General features: G+C 46.0%; 1 protein-coding gene across 1 annotated transcript in view; it reads left to right on the forward strand.

The window, feature by feature from the left end:
• The window catches only part of BLK (BLK proto-oncogene, Src family tyrosine kinase), a 39,778-nt gene that overhangs the window by 9,131 nt on the left and 8,724 nt on the right, over positions 1 to 21,923 (forward strand). Inside the window, exons 3-8 of the mRNA XM_065630460.1 lie at positions 2,300 to 2,348; positions 8,767 to 8,860; positions 9,878 to 9,976; positions 11,212 to 11,315; positions 20,385 to 20,534; positions 21,047 to 21,199. Of these exons, the coding sequence (XP_065486532.1) occupies positions 2,300 to 2,348; positions 8,767 to 8,860; positions 9,878 to 9,976; positions 11,212 to 11,315; positions 20,385 to 20,534; positions 21,047 to 21,199 (649 nt within the window). The remainder of the gene's footprint in view (positions 1 to 2,299; positions 2,349 to 8,766; positions 8,861 to 9,877; positions 9,977 to 11,211; positions 11,316 to 20,384; positions 20,535 to 21,046; positions 21,200 to 21,923) is intronic.

Below are 21,923 nucleotides of genomic sequence, written 5' to 3' on the forward strand. Positions count from 1 at the left end.
AGGGGCGATTGCTTTAAATTAAAAGCGGGGAGATTCAGGCCAGATATGAGGAAGAAATTGTTTGCGCTGAGGGTGGTGAGAGCCTGTCCCAGGTTGGCCAGAGAGGTGGTGGCTGAACCATCCCTGGAGACATCCCAGGCCAGGCTGGACGGGGCTCTGAGCAACCTGAGCTGGTGCAGATGTCCCTGCTCATGGCAGGGGGGGCACTGGGGGAGATTTGAAGGTCCCTTCCAACCCAAACTATTCTGTGATAATTGTCTGAGTGGGCTAGGGATGGGGGAGCTCTGAAAGGCTATGGTGTGCTGAGCCTGCCACAATTATTTGCATGGGCTGGACTGGAGAGCAGGGCAGGAGACAGGGAGAGAAGGTGCAGAGGCCACTACCTCGTGTGCCCTGCATCACTTTAACACAAGACCTCCAAGCTGACCCCCATATCTCTTAGACAGAGCTGCTGCCCTCAGCAGTCAGCAACCCAAGCTGATGTTGCTGACTTGCAAACGGCACAAAGATGGGTTAGATTCAGGCTAAGATTGAAAGCTGCAAACCGCAGTGGAAACTTTACCATCGGGGAAGACAACAGGTTCACCAAAGAGGGTCTACAGCTAATCGGTGGTGTGGTGTGGTGAGAATCAGGAACCCTGAGAATCTGCTGCTCCCTTTGGGTTCATATGGCCCCTCCTTACATGGACACAGATCAGGAAGACACTGGGACAGGATTTAGGAGACCCCAAACAACAGACTCCTTGTTTAAACCTGGGAAAGGACTCTGTCTATCTGTCTGTTGCTGTGCAGAGATCATGAAGTCGTTTTCTCATTTCTTGCCCTTGTCAGCGCTGCATCCAGCAGCCATCACAAGAGGAACTCTAGGTGCAACTCCTCTGTGAAAACCACCTCAGGTCTTGGGCTCTGAGAGGGTGGAGGAATTGCCTGTCATTGCTTTTGATGACAGGTGGAGATATTTTTCACTCCTTTAGTATAATTTCTGAGTTCTCCCATGGTTGTGGGGTCCTGTATTTGTGACAGCAGACATCAGATTGACCAAGAGGATGTCCTATTCCTAAATTTCCTTCTCTCCAGCTCACTGGAGAGGAGCTGCTGTCAGTGTAAATACAGTATCACCAATCACCTTCTGACACTCACTTTTTCTTTTGCCACGGGCACTAAGCTCTGCCATGTCAGACAAAGTCCATGTTTCTTTCAATTAAATTAGAAAGGACAGTGGGTGAGCATCTCTCCCACCCCACACTGCTGCTAAGTAGGAGTCAAAGAGTGGTATGGACTGAAAGCACCAGATGTTTTTAGTTCAGCGTCTGTAGTTCACTCCTTTTGTATGTGTATAAAAATACCTGGCAGTGGTCAAACACCCACTATAGTCACTAGGTACTGTATCGCCAAATCACAGAATGGTTGGGGTTGGAAGGGACCTCTGGAGATCATCCAGTCCAACCCACCTGCTCACGCAGGGTCACCAGAGCAGATCACACAGGTCGGTCCAGGCGGGTTTGAATGTCTGCAGAGAAGGAGACTCCACAGCCGCTCTGGGCAGCCTGGGCCAGGCTCTGGCACCTCAAAGTAAAGAAGTTTCTCATCGGACTGATCACAGGATTGGCATTTGAAGTTGAGTAGAGGCCAACGGAGTCCACCTGGCCATTGCCATAATATTAAGCTCTTAGCCCACAAAAAAAGATGGTTGATCTGACTCCAGCTGCTGGTTAGGAGTGGTTTGTGGTCAGTTGACCACTCTCAGGGTCTGGGCCAAACCAAACTAGAGACCATGTAAACATTTTCAAAGTGTGCCTACATGAGTTGCAGTACCATGCTGATGTTTAATTTGCTAATATAGTCACTGCCTCTGTTTATTGAGCATATCCCTGAGCAGAGGATATTTCATGAGCCTTGGGACAATTATGCAAAGAATATCCTGGGTTTTCTGCCTCAAATAGTATTGCAATTGTAATTTCTCAATGGAACCATTCATTTCTCATCCTCTATTGATCTGAAATCTGGCACCAGCAAACAAGAGTTAGATAGACCACTGTATAAATGAGTGGGTAGCAGATTTGTGCTTTTATTCAGAGGGAAGTTAAGGATTATTCAAGCTGACAGCCACAACAGCTATGAACACATCACGGCAAAATGTTCTAAAACTATCACGACACATATGGAGCCATATGCAGGGGCTGTTGACCGACTACGGTGGGGTCTGGATCAGACTCTCACTCATTTGTGGAGCTGAGAGCAGGTCTTCCTGCAAACACAGCGAAGTAATAAATGTCTTTTTTTTTGATTTCTATCAAAGGGCAGAGAATTTATCAACATCCCTCATCTAAACCAAGCCTCTGTACAAGGTAAGATTCTTAGCTGAATTGCTGTTTTCTTCACCTTCCCGTGGGGTTTTGCAAGGTGGTGGTCCCTCAGCAGCAAGTCTTGAGAACAAATCGTCATGTTGCAGGCGTGCGGTTTCTGTATCTTTAGCATAGCCAGGAGGGGAGTTTATCAGTGTGTTTCAGAAGATTCAGTTTACATCAGTAACTGTTTGTAGCTGCCAGCTCCCCCTGCTCATCAAAGAAATTAAAAGGGAAGAGGATTCCTTTTTCACTGGTTGAGCAAAGCGAGATCTGAGACATCAACTGTGTGAGATTTCTCTGTCTGCAGCGTGACAACTTGTGGATGCTATATCTAGCCGGCTGAAAATTTCATAGGAAATAGCAGGAATCAGAGAGCCCAGAGAGACTACAAAGAGCATGAGAAGAAAGGAAAGAGCATAAAATAAAGATGTACAGAGCCCCTGCATGGAGGCTGTTTGTTGGCTTCATCCATCCTCTGCAATTATCTGCAGGTCACAGATGGCGTTTAGTAGATGATTTTAGCAGGAAGCCCTTGGCTACCTCTGCCCAGACTCCAAGTGCAATTTCTATATATTTATGTCAAAGAAGTTTTGCAGATTAAGGAGAGAGAGAGAGAGAATTAGAAGAGCGAAAAAATAGATGAAGCTTGGAAGAAAGCAGTTAGTAACACACGAAGGTTCCTCACACAGGTGAAAGTGTAGGATTAGGGGAAACAGGGCATGAGGAAAGGAAAAAGTTGGGTGACAAATAAATGGGATGGGTGAAACAGCAGACCTAGGTCTTAGGTCTTATGGATGATGATGGAGGGTCTCTGCTGTGGGGCAAACAGAGGAATTCCTGCAATGTCAAAATGTTCTTCAAAGTTGATGTTATGGAGATCAGGTTTGTGGGAGGTGTAGCTATTCAACCATGTGAATGAGGGTGTGTTTCTGTTGAAGCACAGTTTTTCCAGAAACCGTGTTTTCTTTTGCAAAATTGCTTTCATGGCATATTTCCAAGTTTCTGTGCTTTCCTACCTCCACAACTGAGCAGACAGCGCCAGTTTTTCACAGGTTTTTATCAACCTTCTCACTCTGGTGAGAACCATAACAGAAGTTATCTTCAGGGAGGTGGCTTTTACTTCTGCTTCATGCCAGAAGACAGAAGTGGGGAGATGCTAAAAAATGAGTTAAGTACCATGTTAACCACTTGCAGCTCTCAAAAATATTTTTGGTTTGTTAGATTCAGTTCCAGTTGGGGGGGAATATTCACACTGGCAGTCTAGGGAACTTCTTATTTTTCTGTACCAGTGCCTGGGTTTCCAGAAATGATGTTATGTCTGACTCTATCCTGTGTGTCAAAATGGGCTGATAGGAACCATGCAAGATCTTTGAGATATCTGAGAGATTCTTATGAAAGAAGGCAATTCAAGTGAATTGACAGAGGAAGCACAAAACCCAGACAATACAATCATATGAAAAAATCAAATACCTGAATTATATCCTGTGGGAGCACTTCAAGCTCAATCAGGTAAAGTTATTAAATTATTGACTATGGAAGTGTGGCATGTATTGTAAAATCAAACCCTTTTTCTTACTTTTTTTTTTGTTTTGTTTTTTTTTCATTCCTTGCCATTTTTTTTTCTGATCTTGGTGCTGTGCAACTTGTTTCACAGTTTCCAGCTTTCTCACTGTTGCCTCATAAATTATTTAATTATATATTTATTGTTAACAAACCCCTCATGCCTCCTGACTACTTAGATTAATGGAAGTAGCACAAAGGCAGGGAAGGAGTCTATACATCTGGATTTGGCTGTGGTGTTGGCAGCATCGCCAAGCTGCTTTGCACTTGGAGTGGGTTCTTCCATCGTGTGAGTCTCTCATTCATTTTATCATGGTTCTCCAAGCACTCATGGTGTCTTGAAGGTTGGCTCTATACCTCTATAGGGTCAAAACTTACCTTTAATTCTGCACCTCTAAAGCTCCTGGCACAGCAAAGTATCTTCTGATTGAGGAACAGCAACTTCATACAGCTCTTTTCATTTGCTTTTGGCTAACCATGGTATGAATAAGACTGATTTTCAGGGGTGGGAGTTAAGCACGCTCTGGAAATTGAGGTCTTTTGGGGCATCTCAAGATTGGCGTCAAAGTCCATAGTTGTTTTTATTGTTGTTCCCTGAATACGGATTTGAGTTTGAAAGAAATGCTGTCAGAAACGTGATTTTGAGCTTAACTGGGAAAAGAAGGGGTTATTTCTACTGAAAACACTGACTTCTCAATGAGAAATTAAAACTTCTCATCAAAAATGGGCATTGCAAATGAAAAATAAGAGGAAAGAAGAAGATCAGAGGCAATTGCCTGAAGTATTCAGATTTCCCAATAATAAAGTTATAAGTTTGGGACTGATACGATTTATATGAGGAAAGCGGAAGTTATCCTCAAAAACATTCACTATGTCAAAACACAAGGCAGAAGGGTATTTGGCAGAAAGCACTCTTGCCGTTCAAGACTGGATGTCCTAGGAGACATCTCCCACATTGTCAAACCTGGTCTTGCTGGCCAGCTGGGAGATGCAGCAGTACCAGCCCACAGTATTCTGCATCTCCACCGGTGGTATCTAATGAAGTTCCTCTCGGTGACAGCAGCAACAAGGCTGGCATGCCACCAGCTGCCGTGTGTTTCGAAGGCGTGCTTTTCTAGCACGCATTTACCTTGGTGAACCATCCCATGCTGTGCTGAAACGGAATGCTGGACCCATTTTCAGCAGAAGTAACTCACAGTTCAGTGCACCCAACCGGCAAACACATGTTCTTCATCCCAAGATCATCCTAACATGGCTCTAGACCAATTCATGGTCCTCTGGGACACCTTGGCGCAGTCTCAGCATGGCTTCATAGTCACAGGATGGTCGCAAAAACCTTCCATTCATGACGGGGCAGCGATGGGAAGGCTGGTTGAATTATTTCTATTAAGCCATCAAACTGGCACTCAGCCTATGCAAACCCAGCTGGTATCTGACTTCCCTGACAGCAGCTCTGAGCCAAGATGTGTTTGGCTCATAATCAAAGTGTTGGGGCTGCCGGTATTATCTGCAAAGCAGTCACTCCTAGCAGCCCCGACGGCTTCTCTGCCGTAGAGTTGCTCATGACCTAACTTGATCAAATGGGCCAAGAAAGTTTTATCGATGCTGTTTCTCAGTGGGGTGACAGACTTGGAGACGGGAAGAGTCACTTTCATCATGAGACGTCAAGTCTCGCTGGCTTGAGCAGAGAGAGCTTTTCTTCTGGCTCCCTTAAGTGTGCGGTGTTTCTCAACATGTGTGTTCAGAAGGGGATAGGAGGTGATCATATTTTTTCAGCATATAAAACCTTTTTGTCCATGCTATATTTGCTCCTTTTTCCTTCTCTCCCTGTCCTTTTTGCTTTTGGTTTCATTTATTTGTACTTATGTCAGTTGCTTTGAGATCAAAACTATGTTTTTAATCTTATTTTCTGGAACACACATCCACTCTGTGCTCGAAAATGTTTACACTTTTACTTTTGTTTTTCAAAACTATAATGTGACCACAGCATTATCTTGCTTCCAAGAGGAGCAGGACAGCACATGTGGGTGAACACATTTGCTGTGGACACCTTTCAGTAGGCACATGCCCCAAAACCTTGCATGCCAGAGAAGCTGCATGATGACAACCTCAAGTAAGCAGCAAGAGTTTTGGGTGCAAATGCTTTGAGATCCCTCAGAGGGAAGCCCCTAGCCATGCAAGCTATTTTCAGAATTCAAAGCCTTCTCCCTTGTGACAGATCATCCTTTACCCCATACGTAGGAGAACGTGAGGCTCTGCTGAAACCTCTCCTGGATCTCCAAGTTCCTCCTTGCAAGCCTGGAGGGAACTGCTCAGGTCTTTGGTTTACAAAGCTGCATTTACCCCACACTGACCCTTTCTCCTCCCTCCTCTCCAAAAAATTGCCAGCAGAGCAGCGATCAGTCCTTGCACAGACACAAAACTCAAGTTGCCCCAGGGACATGTTATCTTGCAATGACAAAGGGCCAGTCTGGCTCTCTTGCTGATGGCTTTATTTGAAAAGGTCACACAGAGACTGTGGCTTGACGGTCTGTTTTGAAAAATGCTATTTATAGACCATCCATCACTCTCAATGTATTAATTAGGCTACACACACTAAAACCTTTCCACAGCAAATGGTCTTATTTTTCTTTTTTTTTCTTTTTTTCTTTTTCTTTTTCTTATTCTTTTTCTTTTTCTTTTTCTCTTTCTTTTTATTTTTATTTTTATTTTCATTTTTATTTTTATTTTTATTTTTATCTTTCTTTTTATTTTTCTCTTTCTTTTTCTTTCTTTTTTCTTTTTCTTTTTCTTTCTTTTTCTTTTTCTTTTTCTTTTTCTTTCTTTTTTCTTTTTCTTTTCCTTTTTCCTTCTCCTTTTCCTTTTCCTTTTCTTTTTCCTTTTCCTTTTTCTTTGGCTTTACCTTTTTTTATTTTCCTTTTCCTTTTTCTTTCCTTTTCCTTCTTCCTCTTTTTTACTTGTTGCTTTTTTTTTGTTTTTATCCTTTTTTTTCGTTTTTCTTATTTTCCTTTTTCCTTTTTAAAAAATTTTTTCTTTTTTCTTTTTTTATCTCTTTTTCTTTTTTCTTCTTTTCTTTTTTTTCTTCTTTCTTTCTTTCTTTCCCCCCCTCTTTTTCTTTTTCTCTCTTTTTATTTTCTTTTATTCTATTTTTCTTTTATCACCATTGCATTTTGGTTTGATTTTTGTGTCAGCGTGTGTGTGCCGATACTCTTGATAAAGTTTGATCTGCCCCAGAATAGCTACTTGTTTCTGCTTCAGTAGCTGCGAGCCTGCAGATCACATGCGAACGGTTGCACAGCCTCTCAGACAGCAGCACCGGCACAACCCGGGCATGCAAAGGCAGCGGTTCAGCTCCAGCCCGCAGAGACCTGCAACCTCGCAGCACATGTACCGGGTGGCAGCTTTGCCACGCACAGCACAGCCCGTGTGCACCAGAGAGTGAAAGTTCATTTTGCTGTGCCCAAGTTTAGGCTCGATCAACATGGCTGGAGTAAAAGCAACATGTCAGGGTTGGGGATGAGGATGCAGATCTGCTCAGAGACTCAGTCCAGATGGGTTGCAAGTGTGGGCAGCAGGTTGAGGGAGGTTCTGCCCCTCTGCCCCGCTCTGCTGAGACCCCCCTGCAGTGCTGGTCCAGCTCTGGGTCCTCAGCACAGGACACACATGGACCTGCTGGAGAGGGGCCAGAGGAGCCCCAGAAATGATCCGAGGCTGGACCAGCTCTGCTGGGAGGACAGGCTGAGAGAGCTGGGGGGTTCAGCTGGAGGAGAGAAGCTCCGGGGAGACCTTAGTGCGGCCTTTCTGTACTTAAAAGGGGCCAGTTAGAAAGATGGGGACAGACTTTTGAGCACAGCCTGTTGTGATAGGACAAGGGGTGATGGTTTTAAACTAAAGGAGGGGAGATTCAGGCCAGACAGGAGGAAGAAATTGTTTGTGCTGAGGGTGGTGAGAGCCTGTTCCAGGTTGGCCAGAGAGGTGGTGGATGAACCATCCCTGGAGACATCCCAGGCCAGGCTGGACGGGGCTCTGAGCAACCTGAGCTGGTGCAGATGTCCCTGCTCATGGCAGGGGGGGCACTGGATGAGCTTTGAAGGTCCCTTCCAACCCAAACCATTCTACGATTCTATGAAAATGGGAGACACAGAGCACTAGTTTTGTGGTCTGGAGTATCTAAAGTGCATCAGGGCCAGGGGGAGGGAAGGGGACCCTGGAGTGTCCACCGGCCCTACGGAAATTTCATCTGAGTGGAGCAGCCTGTTGCTATAGGAACACTGGGTAGAAAGCAGCAGCGTGACTTAAATGTGGCGGCACATCTGCAAAGAATAGTGTGTGAAAAGGATGGCAAAGTACAGTCTGAGTTGAGAGCATCCAGAGGGAGAGTTAAATCCTAGAAATGGGCTTGAATAATGGAAACTGAGACAACTTTATACCTTTTTCAATCAAGAAAGCCTCATCTTTTTTGAGTCAAATCCCAGAGCCACCTTGGGAAATGTTGCTACAGCAGTATTCATTTACTGCCGTGTAAAACTCAGGCCAAACACTGACAGGTTATTTATGACCCTTCTTATTCCACATAAACCCTTTTTTCTTGTTGACACACGGGCTTTTGTGGATATGGGTTTCTGGAGTGCTTTAAAAACACATCCACAGGAAACACTGTGGTGAATCGACATTAGTCCCCGAGCAGAGGTTGTGGTTGGCTGGAAAGCTGGGTTGGTGGAAATCTTGGCTTTTGAGGGATGTGGAGGTTGACAGCCCCTCTGTGCAGGGGGGTGAAATGTCCCACCATAAACCCAGGTGTGCACCACCCCCTTGGCAGGGAACCAGCTGGATTCAATGGTGCTGTTTCTTCTTTCAGATAACTTAATTGTGATTGCACTGTACGATTTTCCTGCCTCAAGTGACCGTGACCTGCAGCTGGTCAAGGGGGAGAAACTCCAAGTCCTCTCCAAGTAAGTGACCTGCTGCCAGAGGGACATTCAAAGATGAGCATGGTGAGGCTGGGGAAGGAGGGGACCTTGGGCTTAGACACCAATTTGCAGCTCACCAGAGCCAAGCCTGTGTCTTAAATTTGCTCCAGAGTGTGATTCCGGGTACTGTCCTCTCTCTGCAAAGTGGAGAAGGTGACACTTCCATGTTTTCCTTGAGTTACAGATACTTTGGGGTTGGGTAGTGTCCCTGCCTGGATACCACTGTGACCTCCTTCACTGCCGGTGTGCGTGGGCGCAGAAATAGCATAAATAACAACAATAACCTAGCTCTTGTTTCGTATTTTGTGCTGATGGTGCTTTTGCAAAGGATGTGGGTTGGGCGTAGTCAGAGGAAAGGACAGGATCGAGCCAGAGAGGCTCGTGGTTTCATTTCGCCTTCTTCTCAAGCTTACGAGAAAAGAGGCAGCAGGTAGTCCATCTGCCCAGTCCATAACAGGGCAGAGGTAAGCTCGGGTCCCCTGGTCATTTACCCTTGTAGGGTTGCTTCATCCTTGACCTCTCTGTGAGGTGGCCTCCAGAGGTGACATTTCTCACCCAGATGCCATGAGACCCACAGGGCAGGGGAGACGAGTGGCTTTTGGTCACAGCTGGTGGCTGAGTGAGTGGTGGGAGAGCAAAGCAACGAGGTGTCTGGCAGAGGAAGGAAGGAGCAGAAAGGAGGAGCTCAGATGACCCTGTGCAAAAGATAAAATAAACCCAGAGTGACCCAGATTTCCCTCCTCTCACCTGGGGCGCGTAGCAAAGGTTTGGGTCTGTGGTCACTTTGTGCTTCCTCTGCATTCATGAAAAGAGGCTGTCACCTCCAGAAGTCCGTGAGAGACAAACAGCCTTCAACCTGGTAGTCCTGTAAAGTGAATTAAGGAGTCCTGGCCTATTTGTAGTGCTCAAAACCTCAGAAACCACGTTGTCCCCACAACCTTATCTTGTTGTGAAACCTCCTCTGGGCACTCACCCTTTTCTTCTCTACTTTCTTCGCAGCGAGGGGGACTGGTGGTTGGCAAAATCCCTCAGCAGCGGGAGGAAAGGCTACATCCCCAGTAACTTCGTCGCACAAGTAGACAGTTTGGAAGAGGAAAAGTAAGTGTGAAAACTTACGAAAGGTGAACACTGATGCTGGGCTTTCCTTTCCCAAAGAGCTCAGTCTCTCAACAAACTACAGGAACAGCTTTACTTGACAGGAGGAAGATGTTAGTGCTAGACCTGATGGCAAGAGGTCTTTCATCATCCCCAACAACACTGCCCAAATGTTCAGGAGAAGCTTGGGGATGCAAATCAAGGAGGATGAGGTTGCTATGGGGAAACTGGGCAAAGACTCCTGTCCCATTGATTGCACCCACCGGGGAAAACAAGGATTTAGGGGAAAGAACATAAGTTTATGTTTACACTGGTAAATCAGCAGTGCCAGGGATCATCCTCTGGCCCCATCGGTCCACTCCACCCACACAAATTGTGTTAAACTTTCTCAGCCTCCAAGTGGGTGTCCATATGCTGGGACTGGGGATTACTGGAGAAGAGTGAGCTGGTCTGGGTGTCAGGTGTGGCAGGGACCACACCAACAATTTAACAGGGCAGACAACTGAGTACCAGTGCCCAGATCCACAGACTGGTGCTGTTTGTTTCATTAGCCCAGATGCCGCCTCTGTGTTTGGCTCCCTCCAAAGAGGATGGTAAGAAAGACTTGAGCCAAAAGGGTTTATTATGCCTGTAATAAGAACAGCAGAAGAAATTGTTTCCATGACTTATTCTCCTCTATGGCATTTAGCTATAAATGATCAGCCCTGCTTGCAATCTCCTCTTGGAGGGACACAACCATCACTGAATTCAGCAAATATTTCACAGAGCACAAAAGTGTAGTTGACACATAAATGTTCTTTGTATTCAAAAAGTACAATGAAACAGCAATGGGCATTTTATACTCAGCCTCCAGCCCATGTATCTGCTTTATCTGCAGCCTTTGTGGGCACTGCTCATGGTTTACTCACTTGCCAGGTGAGCTGTGGGTCCCTGCTTACCTTGGAAGTTGAGCTTTCACTTCTCTTTTGTATGGGGTACTGTGCACACCATCTGCTCTCTGCTCTGGCTGAATTGCTAGGCTGTGAAACAAGCCCAAAGTGACCTAAATCTGGTGTTAATCTACTGAAAACAGTCTATTACTGGTGCTTTCCAGAAGATAAAAAACTATTTGCTGATAAAAGCAACCCTCACTTTCAAAGTGTAACAATAATAATAAAAAAATAACTAACTGGAAAGAATTTGGGTATTTTTAGAGCTTTTCCTTTCTAGACAACAATTTTGCCTTTTCTTTCTCCCAGGTGGTATTTCAAAACTCTGAGCAGAAAAGATGCTGAACGGCTGCTGTTGTCTTCTGGTAACAAAGTTGGCTCTTTCCTTGTCCGAGAGAGTGAAACCAGCAAAGGTGAGATCCTCAGAGCATGGATAACTACTTGTTATTGCCACAGTCTGGAAAACCTTTCAGACCTGAGCTGCAAAGTTCAGCTGTGACAGCATTTCTTGGATCAGTCTGGGCAAAACAGTGTTTGCCAGGCTCAGCAGGGCTGTAGAAGTGAGCTGGGCATTTAAAGGGCAAAGATTTGCTCATGGTGTTGCTTGTCTTTGTAGTTCAGGCTGTAGTAAGGGTGGCTCTTGTCATCACAGTTCATGGCAGAGATGCAGGACTACAGATAAGCAGAAAAGACTTTCCAAAACAATGTGTAAGGGGTTTCTTTTCCTTTTCTCCCCAAGGAAATGTTGCTCTCTTTTTGGCAAATGGAGATTCTTTTAGGCACTCTTGAAACATTTCTTCTGCTTGCAACAGGCACTTGCAGAATTTTGGAAAAAGTCTTTTGGTGAAACATTTTCCCAGAGGAAACACATTTTTCCTGATAGTCTATAGCAGGGGGAATTGATGCAAACCAAGACTTTTGGAAGGGGAATGGCTGGAGCAGGAAAGGTGGACTCTATCCACTTGCCTTCCCTATGAATATGGCTGGCTTTTGAAGACATGACCCAATGAGGATGGAAAGGGCAGAGCATTGTGGTCACTTTTCTTAGGCAGTGGATATAGTTATTAACCATAGTACATAACCGTGTAGTTGCAGTCTGGAATCTAGCTTAGGTTGTCCCATGGGAATTTCATATTGTTTCTTTCCTACTTTCCTCTCCTTGCATCCTCTGGGCCAGTGAGTGTGTTTACAACATGGAGGAAATTATGCTTACTGTGGACCCACAGTTCTGCTTTGAACCAGCTCCTTGGTTCAGGAAAGTACTTCAGTCTTGCTGTGCTTTGGTTTCTTTCCTATGAAATGGATATAGGAGTCTTTCCTTGCCACACAGGTGGTTTGTGCCTTCCTAAAAGATCAGTAAAGACTTGGAGCATCCATCTGAAGTAACATGGGACCTTCTTTTCGTTGACTTGCTTCCCAAATACTTCTACAAGGCCCTAGCCAAACAGTAAGCATGGGAACAGATAGACTAGATCCTCCATTTTACAACTAGTTCTTGCCTATGGTTGCATCTCTTCTTTCTTCCTTTCTTCCTTCCTTTTTCTTTCTTTCTTTCTTTCTTTCTTTCTTTCTTTCTTTCTTTCTTTCTTTCTTTCTTTCTTTCTTTCTTTCTTTCTTTCTTTCTTTCTTTCTTCCTTTCTTCCTTTCTTCCTTTCTTCCTTTCTTCCTTTCTTTCTTCCTTTCTTTCTTCCTTTCTTTCTTCCTTTCTTCCTTTCTTTTTCTTTCTTTCTTCCTTTCTTCCTTTCTTTCTTCCTTTCTTCCTTTCTTCCTTTCTTCCTTTCTTTCTTTCTTTCTTTCTTTCTTTCTTTCTTTCTTTCTTTCTTTCTTTCTTTCTTTCCTTCCTTCCTTCTTTCCTTCCTTCTTTCTTTCTTTCTTTCTTTCTTTCTTTCTTTCTTTCTTTCTTTCTTTCTTTCTTTCTTTCTTTCTTTCTTTCTTTCTTTCTTTCTTTCTTTCTTTCTCTCTCTCTTTCTCTCTTTCTCTCTTTCTCTCTTTCTCTCTTTCTCTTTTTCTCTCTTTCTCTCTTTCTCTCTTTCTCTCTTTCTCTCTTTCTCTCTTTCTCTCTTTCTCTCTTTCATCTCTGTTTTCCCCCATTCACATGGGAAGTCTTCAAGGCAGTGTCTGGCTCTTCCTCTGTGATTACATCATTACCCGTAAATTAAATAGTGCCAGAGCCTGGATGCAACAACTGGGTCATCCACATGGTCTCTGTGAAAGTTTTGTCCTGGTGTCAATAGTCAATTTTGAGTGCAGCCACTCTGTGTCAGAGGCTGAGATAGTTTCATGATGTGGATGTGACCTTAGGGCCAGAGACCAGGCTCCAACATGGTGCAATTTACTCACAGATGCAGTCTGAGCCCCGGTCGTGTTGCAGAACTGGCCATTTCAGCCATCTCCAACAACAGAATCTAGCAATGCAAATAGAGTCAAACAGGAGTGCTGGTCTTGAACTGGTGTGATATCTAATACGCTAAGTGGGGCAACCAGATGTTCTTCCTCCTGTAGCTCTCTCCCTCAACCCCCAGGCAGGGATGATGTGCCAGCATTATAGCAGCCTGTTTGGAATTTTTTTTAGGACAAGAGGAAATGGCCGCAAGTTGCACCAGGGGAGGTTTAGAAATTTCTTCCCGGAAAGGGCTGTCGAGCATTGGAACAGGCTGCCCAGGGCAGTGGTGGAGTCACCATCCCTGGGGGGGTTGGACAGGCGCGGAGATGAGATTCTCAGGGACATGGGGTAGTGACAGTGTGAAGTTAAAAGCTGGACTTGATGATCTTGAGGGACTCTTCCAACCAAAATGATTCTATGATTTTATGATTCTATTACTTCCCTCCCTGCCCACACCTGGGCTCACCTCCACATGTCCCTGCTGAGCTGATACCACGTAGGAGGGCTGCTTTCCATGCAGATTTGCGGTTTTCAGAATGTTTAGGGAACATTACCAGGTCAGGAAACATTGAATGAACCTGTTGCTAAGTATTTCCCTTTAAAAGTGACTTGTTCTGCTTGTGTATTGATTTCCTCTCTGCCTTTGTAGTGCCTTTGAAATGATCAGGCTTGGACTAGTCACCTCATGCTGCTCTTTCATTTATCCCCTTCCCACTTCTCCCCTTTATTTGCTAGGATATTTGGGTAGCTGGGATGACTGTGCATTGCACCCAGGAAGGGAAGGGAACATCTTTCCTATGAGGAAAGGCTGAGAGAGCTGGGTCTGTTCAGCCTGGAGAACAGAAGCTGAGCAGGATCTTATCAATGCTGATCAATATCTCCAGAGTGGGTGTCCAGAGGATGGAGCAGGCTCTGGTCAGTGGTGCCCAACGCCAGGGTGAGGGGCAACGGGCACAGACTGAAACACAGGAGGGTCCATGTGAACATGAGGAGAAACTTCTTTGCTGGGAGGTGCCAGAGCCTGGCCCAGGCTGCCCAGAGCGGCTGTGGAGTCTCCTTCTCTGAGACATTCAAACCCGCCTGGACCGACCTGTGTGATCTGCTCTGGTGACCCTGCTTGAGCAGGTTGGACAGGATGATCTCCAGAGGTCCCTAACCATTCTGTGATTCTGTTAATCACACATGCCGTGCACAAGCCCAGCAGACACCTGCATGTTGTATCTGAAGATCTAGGAAGGACTGAGGCCCTCTGTCCACACATGATCCTAGTCTTTGTGGCAACTCCATATGCCACACATGGATGGGATCAGACCTTTCCCTACACTTGCTCTGGAGAATTGCTCTCTACTTCCGTTAGACAGGAGCAGCACACACAGGATGAAATAATTCCTTGCAGTTCTCTAGAATGTGAGTGAGTCTAGGTTGCACAGGGCTTGGAAAGAGGTGGTGGAGTCCTGAGATTCAAGGAGAAGGAACCAGGCTGGATCATTAGAGCCTCATCTCTGCTGCCTAGATGTAGACTGAGCTGGAGGTGTGTGATATTCTTCATAAGCAGATGTGACATGTTCCACTCCATGAAAGCCCCATGTTAGTCCCAAATGGTCAGAAATCAGATTCTGCTCTGAAATGAGTGTCTCACTTGTGCTTTTTCTGATATTTAGCATTCTCTCTTAAAATATGGCTGTTATTCCTGTGAACACCTCATCCTTTGAATCATCCTATGCAATCAGCTTCTACCTGAGTACCCTGAGCTTTAGACCACCTAAATGGCCATGGTGACACCATTAAGCTGTCTTAACCACAGTTTCCTCCTTTAAAGAGAAGGCAAAAAGAGAAAGCCCTGCATCTCCAAATGTGCTGTGAAGCTGCACTCATTAACGTACAACATCCTGTGACCCATCATGAGATGTTCAGAGCAATGCTATGGAATTAGCACCGCCCTTCAAACCCCACAGGTTCTTCCTATTTTCCCCCTCCACGATGTATATTTTCGTTCACTTTGCACATCTTCAGCAACATTTGAACTTCAGGGTCAAGTACTGAGGCAAGCTAAGGGCTGTAGCCCCCTTAGCTGGTGCACTGGAGGGTGGTTGTCTCATAGTGGGTTGTCCAGCCAGAGTGAGACACATTCTGCACCCTGACTAAGAGCAGCCTCTATTCACAGCCCATCCTAAGCTGTGTCTCATTTTGCTCATGGTTAAAGATGCTAAAGATCTGCAAACCTGGAGGCTTCACTATGAGCCAACGTTTTGCAGAGGCCGTGAAAAGCACATTCAACACCCCGGGAAGATAAGTCCTTGTCAAGACAGTGTGGGAAGAAGACCAGCAGTGAAATCATCAGCAGAGCACTATCCTTGCCAAAGCTGCTGAAAATAAAATCTTCCTCCAAAGATATAATTCAGGAATGCACTCACAGAGCTGTGCCGAGTCATGAACTCCTGGGTCACAGCAAGACTCCTACGTCCATGATCCCAGCAGGAGGAACCTTGCAAGAGCTCAGTTGCTGTATCCAGCTGAGCTCCTGGGTTTCCCATCAGGAAGGAGTTAAAAGACTGATGAGACCTACAGAAACAGGAGATCACAGAATCATAGAATCGTTTTGGTTGGAAGAGACACTCAGGACCATTGAGTCCAACCATTAACCCAACACTGGCATTATGTCCCTAAGAACCTCATCTATGCATCTGTTCAACCTCTCCAGGGATGGTGACTCCACCACTGCCCTGGGCGGCCTGTTCCAATGCCTGACAACCCTTTCCAGGAAGAAATTTTTCCCAATGTCCAATCTAAACCTCCTCTGGTGCAACTTGAGGCCATTTCCTTTCATCCTATTGCTTGTTACTTGGGAGAAGAGACCAACACCCTCCCTGCTACAACCTCCTCTCAGGCAGTTACAGAGAGCAAGAAGGTCTCCCCTCAGCTCCTGTTCTCCAGGCTGAACCTCCTAGGTCCCTCAGCCGCTCCCATCACACTTGTGCTCCAGCCCCTTCACCAGCTTTGTTGCCCTTCTCTGAACTCGCTGAGATGTAGGCATCAAAGTGTAGATATCACACGTGACAGTTGCCTGAGCTCCCACTGTAGCCAGTGGGACTTGATTTGGTTGCCAAGCCCTGAATGTCTTAGAGGCATCTCCAGGTGCTCCACCAGGAGTTGTGGTTTTGCACCATGCCTGTCAAGCCCATGCAGATGTCCCAGGGCGCATCAAGTAGTATCAGACACCAATGTTTAGGTGACTGAATCAGTTCTAGGTATGATGTGAAGATGAATCCCACCATTTACATCTTCTGTTGCTCTTTCCCGTACAAAAATTGCCACTCTGAACAGAAAGGACCTGAAAGCCCTTGTAGGATGGTTTGGGGATCCCAGACCCAGAACAGGAGGGCTTGACACCCAGAACTGCTCAGAGCAAGATTTGGTTGCGCTCACACAGCTCTGAGCTGGTGTCAAGTGCAGGTGTGGACCTCTGTGTGTCAGTCCCAGTCTGTGTCGGGATGTGACGCAAGACTGTAGGACAGGTGAATGTCCCTTGTGGCTGAAGAGCAAGAACCCCTTTCAACCATCATTTTTACAATGAGGGTGGCAAAATACTCAAGAACTCCTTTTGGCTTCGTTTTTTTGATGAGGGTGGTAAAACACTGGCCCAGGTTGCCCAAAGAGGTGGTGGATACCCCATCCCTGGAGACATCCCAGGCCAGGCTGGACAGGGCTCTGAGCAACCTGATTTGGGTGCAGATGTCCCTGCTCATGGCAGGGGTGGGAATGGATGAGCTTTGAAGGTCCCTTCCAACCCGAACTATTCTATAATTCTTTCATGGCTATCATCAGGGAATTAGGAGTCCTGCCATGTCCGGCTCCACTTAACATTTTTCATTTGCTGCTGTCACTGGGAGAAGAGAGAATTGAAGCTTTTCAGCCTTAATGCTTTGCTGTGACATGACAGCTCCCAAGGGAACAGTAACCGGCCAAAGTTAATGACAGGGACATCTCTACCACACTCACTCCAGCAACCTATACCCTGACCTGGAGTGAAATACAGTCATTAGCTCTAATGATGGGATAGGTATTAATGCCGGTAGTAGGCAGCTGATAGATTGGCCTGGAGGGTGCCTGGAGCTCCTGTCACCACTGTGTGCTGCTTATCACTGGCTTGAAAGATGCAGAAGGGTTTAAAGGGTCATTGGGGTCTGGAAAGGAGATCGTGCAGAAAAGCAGGCATTATGGGTGCAACCACGCTCACAAACAGATCAAGTCTCCTCTGCTGACTCTCAGCCCCCAGGCACCCACTTGCACACATGTTGGTCATTAATTCCTGCGCTCCCTTCTGCAAGGCTGTTTGTCGTCAGTGCAGTTGGGTTCACACCACGTTTGGCTCCTTCCTCTAGCAGGCCTTGAACTGTAACATACCCCAAGCCACGTCCCAGGCGTGCAAAGCCCCATCTTGGACTTGTGCCATGTACGCCCAACTCTAATGGGCTACAGCCTGGCCTGCACATTCTTTCAATAACTTTGAAATTAAAATATTATCATCATCCTCAACAACAATAATAGAAGGTGTTAATAACAACGATAACAACAATAACAATGATAATAATGACAACAATATTAAAGGCTGACAGAGTTGGGGTGTTCGGCCTGGAGAAGAGAAGGTTCTGGGGAGACCTTATTGTGGCCTTTCCGTACTTAGAAGGGGCCAGTAAGAAAGATGGGGACAGACTTTTTAGTAGGGGCTGTTGTGACAAGACGAGGGGTGATGGTTTTAAACTAAAGGAGAGGAGATTTAAACCAGACATGAGGAATAATTTTTTTTTATGATGAGGATGGTGAGAGCCTGTCCCAGGCTGGCCAGAGAGGTGGTGGATGAACCATCCCTGGAGACATCCCAGGCCAGGCTGGACGGGGCTCTGAGCAACCTGAGCTGGTGCAGATGTCCCTGCCCATGGCAGGGGGGGCACTGGATGAGCTTTGAAGGTCCCTTCCAACCCAAACTATTCTGTGATTCTATACCGTTATCATATATAATATGTTGCTATTATTGTTGTTATTATTATTATTTGCAATTTAGGCTGTTTCTCAGATGTTCAGCTGCAGGACTGGTAGAGCCAAAAGGGCTCCTCCGTCTATCTTCTGCCTGATGCTCATGGTGAAGGGAAGAGTTGCAGAAGAGCATCCTCTGTTGAGAGGTTGTTGCTCACCACACCAAGGCTCTGTGCTTCCAATCTTGAGATTCCCTGCCTTTCCATTAAAACCAGCAGGTCTTCCATGAGCATTATGCCACCATATGTCATAGTCTGGTCTCTGCAGAAAGGGAGTCCCCCCAAAATGACTGCTAGCAGCTGGAAAAATTTTAGCCTCTCCAAAATTTTGCTCGTGAATATTTATAATTACTGCAACAGAGCAAATATCCACAGGGCTGCGTTTCTTTTGTTACTTTTTTAAAAACACAAGTGGTTTCCAACTGCTGGTGCGATGGAGGAACACCAGCCAGTGAGTGTTATATGTCAGTAAACTTTCCCCTCACACGCAGGATGAGGGTTTCAGAGTCACTGTGAAAGGCCCCAATTCTGCTTATGAGTCTATATGACAAATATGTACTTTTTAACATATATAACTTCGCATTTTCGAACATTAAAAAAGTCAGCCTATGAACCTGGGTGATGTTTTAGACTTTTCACAGCCCAGCAGTCTTGTAACAATTTACTCCGGAAATATGATCCAGACAGAAGGGAAAAAAAAACCCCACTGCTAAGCTGTATTGAAATTCACACTGACATAGGCTGAAAGTTGCTGCTCTGCAGCAACATCTAGCGATGTTTTTGTGCACAACAAAAAAACCCCTCATGGTTTAGATTATAAACCCATTATAAGGAGAGAACAACAGGTTGGAGTGGTAGATCGATGAGTAGCTCCCTTGAGGTCAAAAGGCACCTGAACCCAGATGTGAATCTAGATGTGCTTTAGCCGGAGTCATGTTTATGGCTGAACATGACAATTCTGAACGCCCCTTCTGTAGCTCCTTCTGTATCTCCCAGCTGAACAACTGACCTTGGCATAAGGGTTTTAGGGGACAACAGGGACATGGGGACCTTGGATAATGCTGAAAAGGGACACATAGAATCATAGAATGGTTTGAGATGGAAGGTACCTTATCTCTCGACCTTACCTCTCCCACTAACTGAAATTCTGGTTGTGCTGGTGAGGTGGTTTAGCTCCTTGTCAGTCATGTATTTGTACAAACTGGTGAGACTGCAGCCATGTATTTTGTCCAGATGAGGTGGTGCAGTTGAGAGAGCTCAGATGAGAGGTGTGGAGCTGTGGGAAAAGCATCATGACCTAAGGAGTGTCTGATTGCTCTGGTTGGAGATGTGCTATTGATTGCCATATTTCTTCTTTGGGGCTGTTGCCCATGGCATAGGTTGGTCATAACCAAACCTAAACAAGCCCAGTTAAGCTCTGATGAACCCTTATCATCTCCACTTGCCTTGGAGAGAGCTAGATTTAGGTTATGGTAGGACTCAATGATCTTGAGGGTCTCTTCCAACCAAAATGATTCTATGATTCTATTGAGGAGCAGCTGAGGGAACTGGGTGGGGTTCAGCCTGGAGAACAGGAGGCTGAGGAGAGACCTTCTCACTCTCTACAACTACCCGAAAGGAGGTTGTTGGTCTCCTCTCCCAAGTAACAAGTGATAGGATGAGAGGAAACGGCCTCAAGTTGCACCAGGGAAGGTTCAGATTGGACATTAGGAAACATTTCTTCACAGAAAGTGGTGCCAAGCAGTGGAACAGGCTGCCCAGGGAAGTGGTGGAATCCCCATCCCTGGAGGTGTTTAAAAGATGTGTAGATGAGACTCTGAGGGACATGGTTTAGTGCTAGATTTAGGTTACGGTTAGACTCGATGATCTGGAGGGTCTCTTCCAACCAAAATGATTCTATGACTCAATGATTCTAAGTTTGTAGCTTTGCAGTGTGGTGGGACTTGCCCTGAGAAGACATCAGCAAGGGCTAGGAGAGGTGTCTGTCAGCCATGGAAAGAGGAGGTAGCTGGTCCCTGGTACAGTGCTGCTTGACCACACCGTTCCTTTTTCTGCTTGTTCTCCAGGTGCCTATTCCTTATCCGTCAGGGACAGTGACTCTGCACATGGGGACATCATCAAACACTACAGGATACGCTCCTTAGATGGTGGGGGATATTATATTTCACCCAGGATGACTTTCTCCAGACTGCCAGATCTAATCCATCATTACAGCCGTAAGTAGCTTGTCTTCCCTCTTGGGTTTGTCTCCTAGCAGAAGGTGGGCACGTGGGCAGAGGGAGGATGGGCTTACAAGCCACCACCACCACTCTATCCACTCCCATGGGACAGATGTCCTTCCCCAAGCAGAATTTGGTCATCAATGTCCTGTCTTTCATCCTAGAGCATTGTGAAGGTGAGCTCTGCCCACAGCCCTGTAATCAGTGAATTTCTCCCACCAGGAAAGGAAAGAGATGAATGCTGAAGGGATATGCAGGAGGGATGCTTGGGAAGCAGGGTTTGGACTTGCTGTGCAGAAGAATTTGCTCCTTATGTCTCCCTTTGAGCTTTTTCCTTTCATTTGGTCCATTTGGGGTGCCTTCATCCCTGTGGCTGGAACATTTGTGTGGTTGTGGAGGTTTCCATGGTCCGACTTTTTCCTGGCATGCGTATATGGAGAGGAGGTCAGTGCTGTGCCTGAAAGTTCAGTCCATCCCATTGAACTGTCCTGTATTTTGTCCTCATACAGAGAAAGGGGATGGCCTGTGCCAGCGGCTCACAGTTCCCTGCAAATCCTTGGTTCCCCAGAGACCCTGGGCACAGGACGAATGGGAGATCCCACGGGAATCTCTGAAGCTCGTGAAGAAACTTGGCAGTGGGCAGTTTGGGGAAGTGTGGATGGGTAAGTATAATTCCCCCATTCCAGGGAAGAAATATATAAACAGAGGAGATGGAAACTCCTCTTTCCCCAAGAAAAGATTAGTCTTGGAGTGAGGATCCTAAAGTACGAACACATATTTCATAGAAGCATAGAATCATAGAATGTCCTGAGTTGGAAGGGACCCACAAGGGTCATCGAGTCCAACTCCTGTCCCTGCACAGGACAACCCCACAGTTCACACCATGTGTGAGGGTATTGTATTTATGGGTACACACGCAACAGTAGATGCCATATCCTTGGGAAGGACCAGGCAGGTTGTGTTTGCATAGATCAGCAGATGACCATGGGTTTCGTAGGTTAGTTACATGCGATGTGTGTTGAACTATATACTTATCTCCTGAGACATGCTCTCATTCTTCCTGGGAATCCTGGGTATGATTGCAGGATTACACACAGCAAGGTAGCTGGGTGACACTATCCCACTTTTTCTGCTTCCTTGTTCCACTTTCTAACCCAGATCTGAATCCCTTATGACTCTCTGCCCACTGCAAATCAGTGGGAGAGGAAGCGGGGTGAGGTCAGCTTCCTTTGTGTCCTCTTTGTGGTTGCCTGTTGCCTGGGCAATTGGGACTGTGGACAGGACCAGATTGAGTCGACATCCTGACTGCAGTGTCCTGGCTTTCTCAATAGTATTTGGGTTATCTGAGAACCCAGCTGGTGGGAGGCCTCAGGAATTTCATCCAGG

Source organism: Caloenas nicobarica, chromosome 3, assembly GCF_036013445.1.
Source record: "Caloenas nicobarica isolate bCalNic1 chromosome 3, bCalNic1.hap1, whole genome shotgun sequence".
NCBI classification, from domain to species: domain Eukaryota; kingdom Metazoa; phylum Chordata; class Aves; order Columbiformes; family Columbidae; genus Caloenas; species Caloenas nicobarica.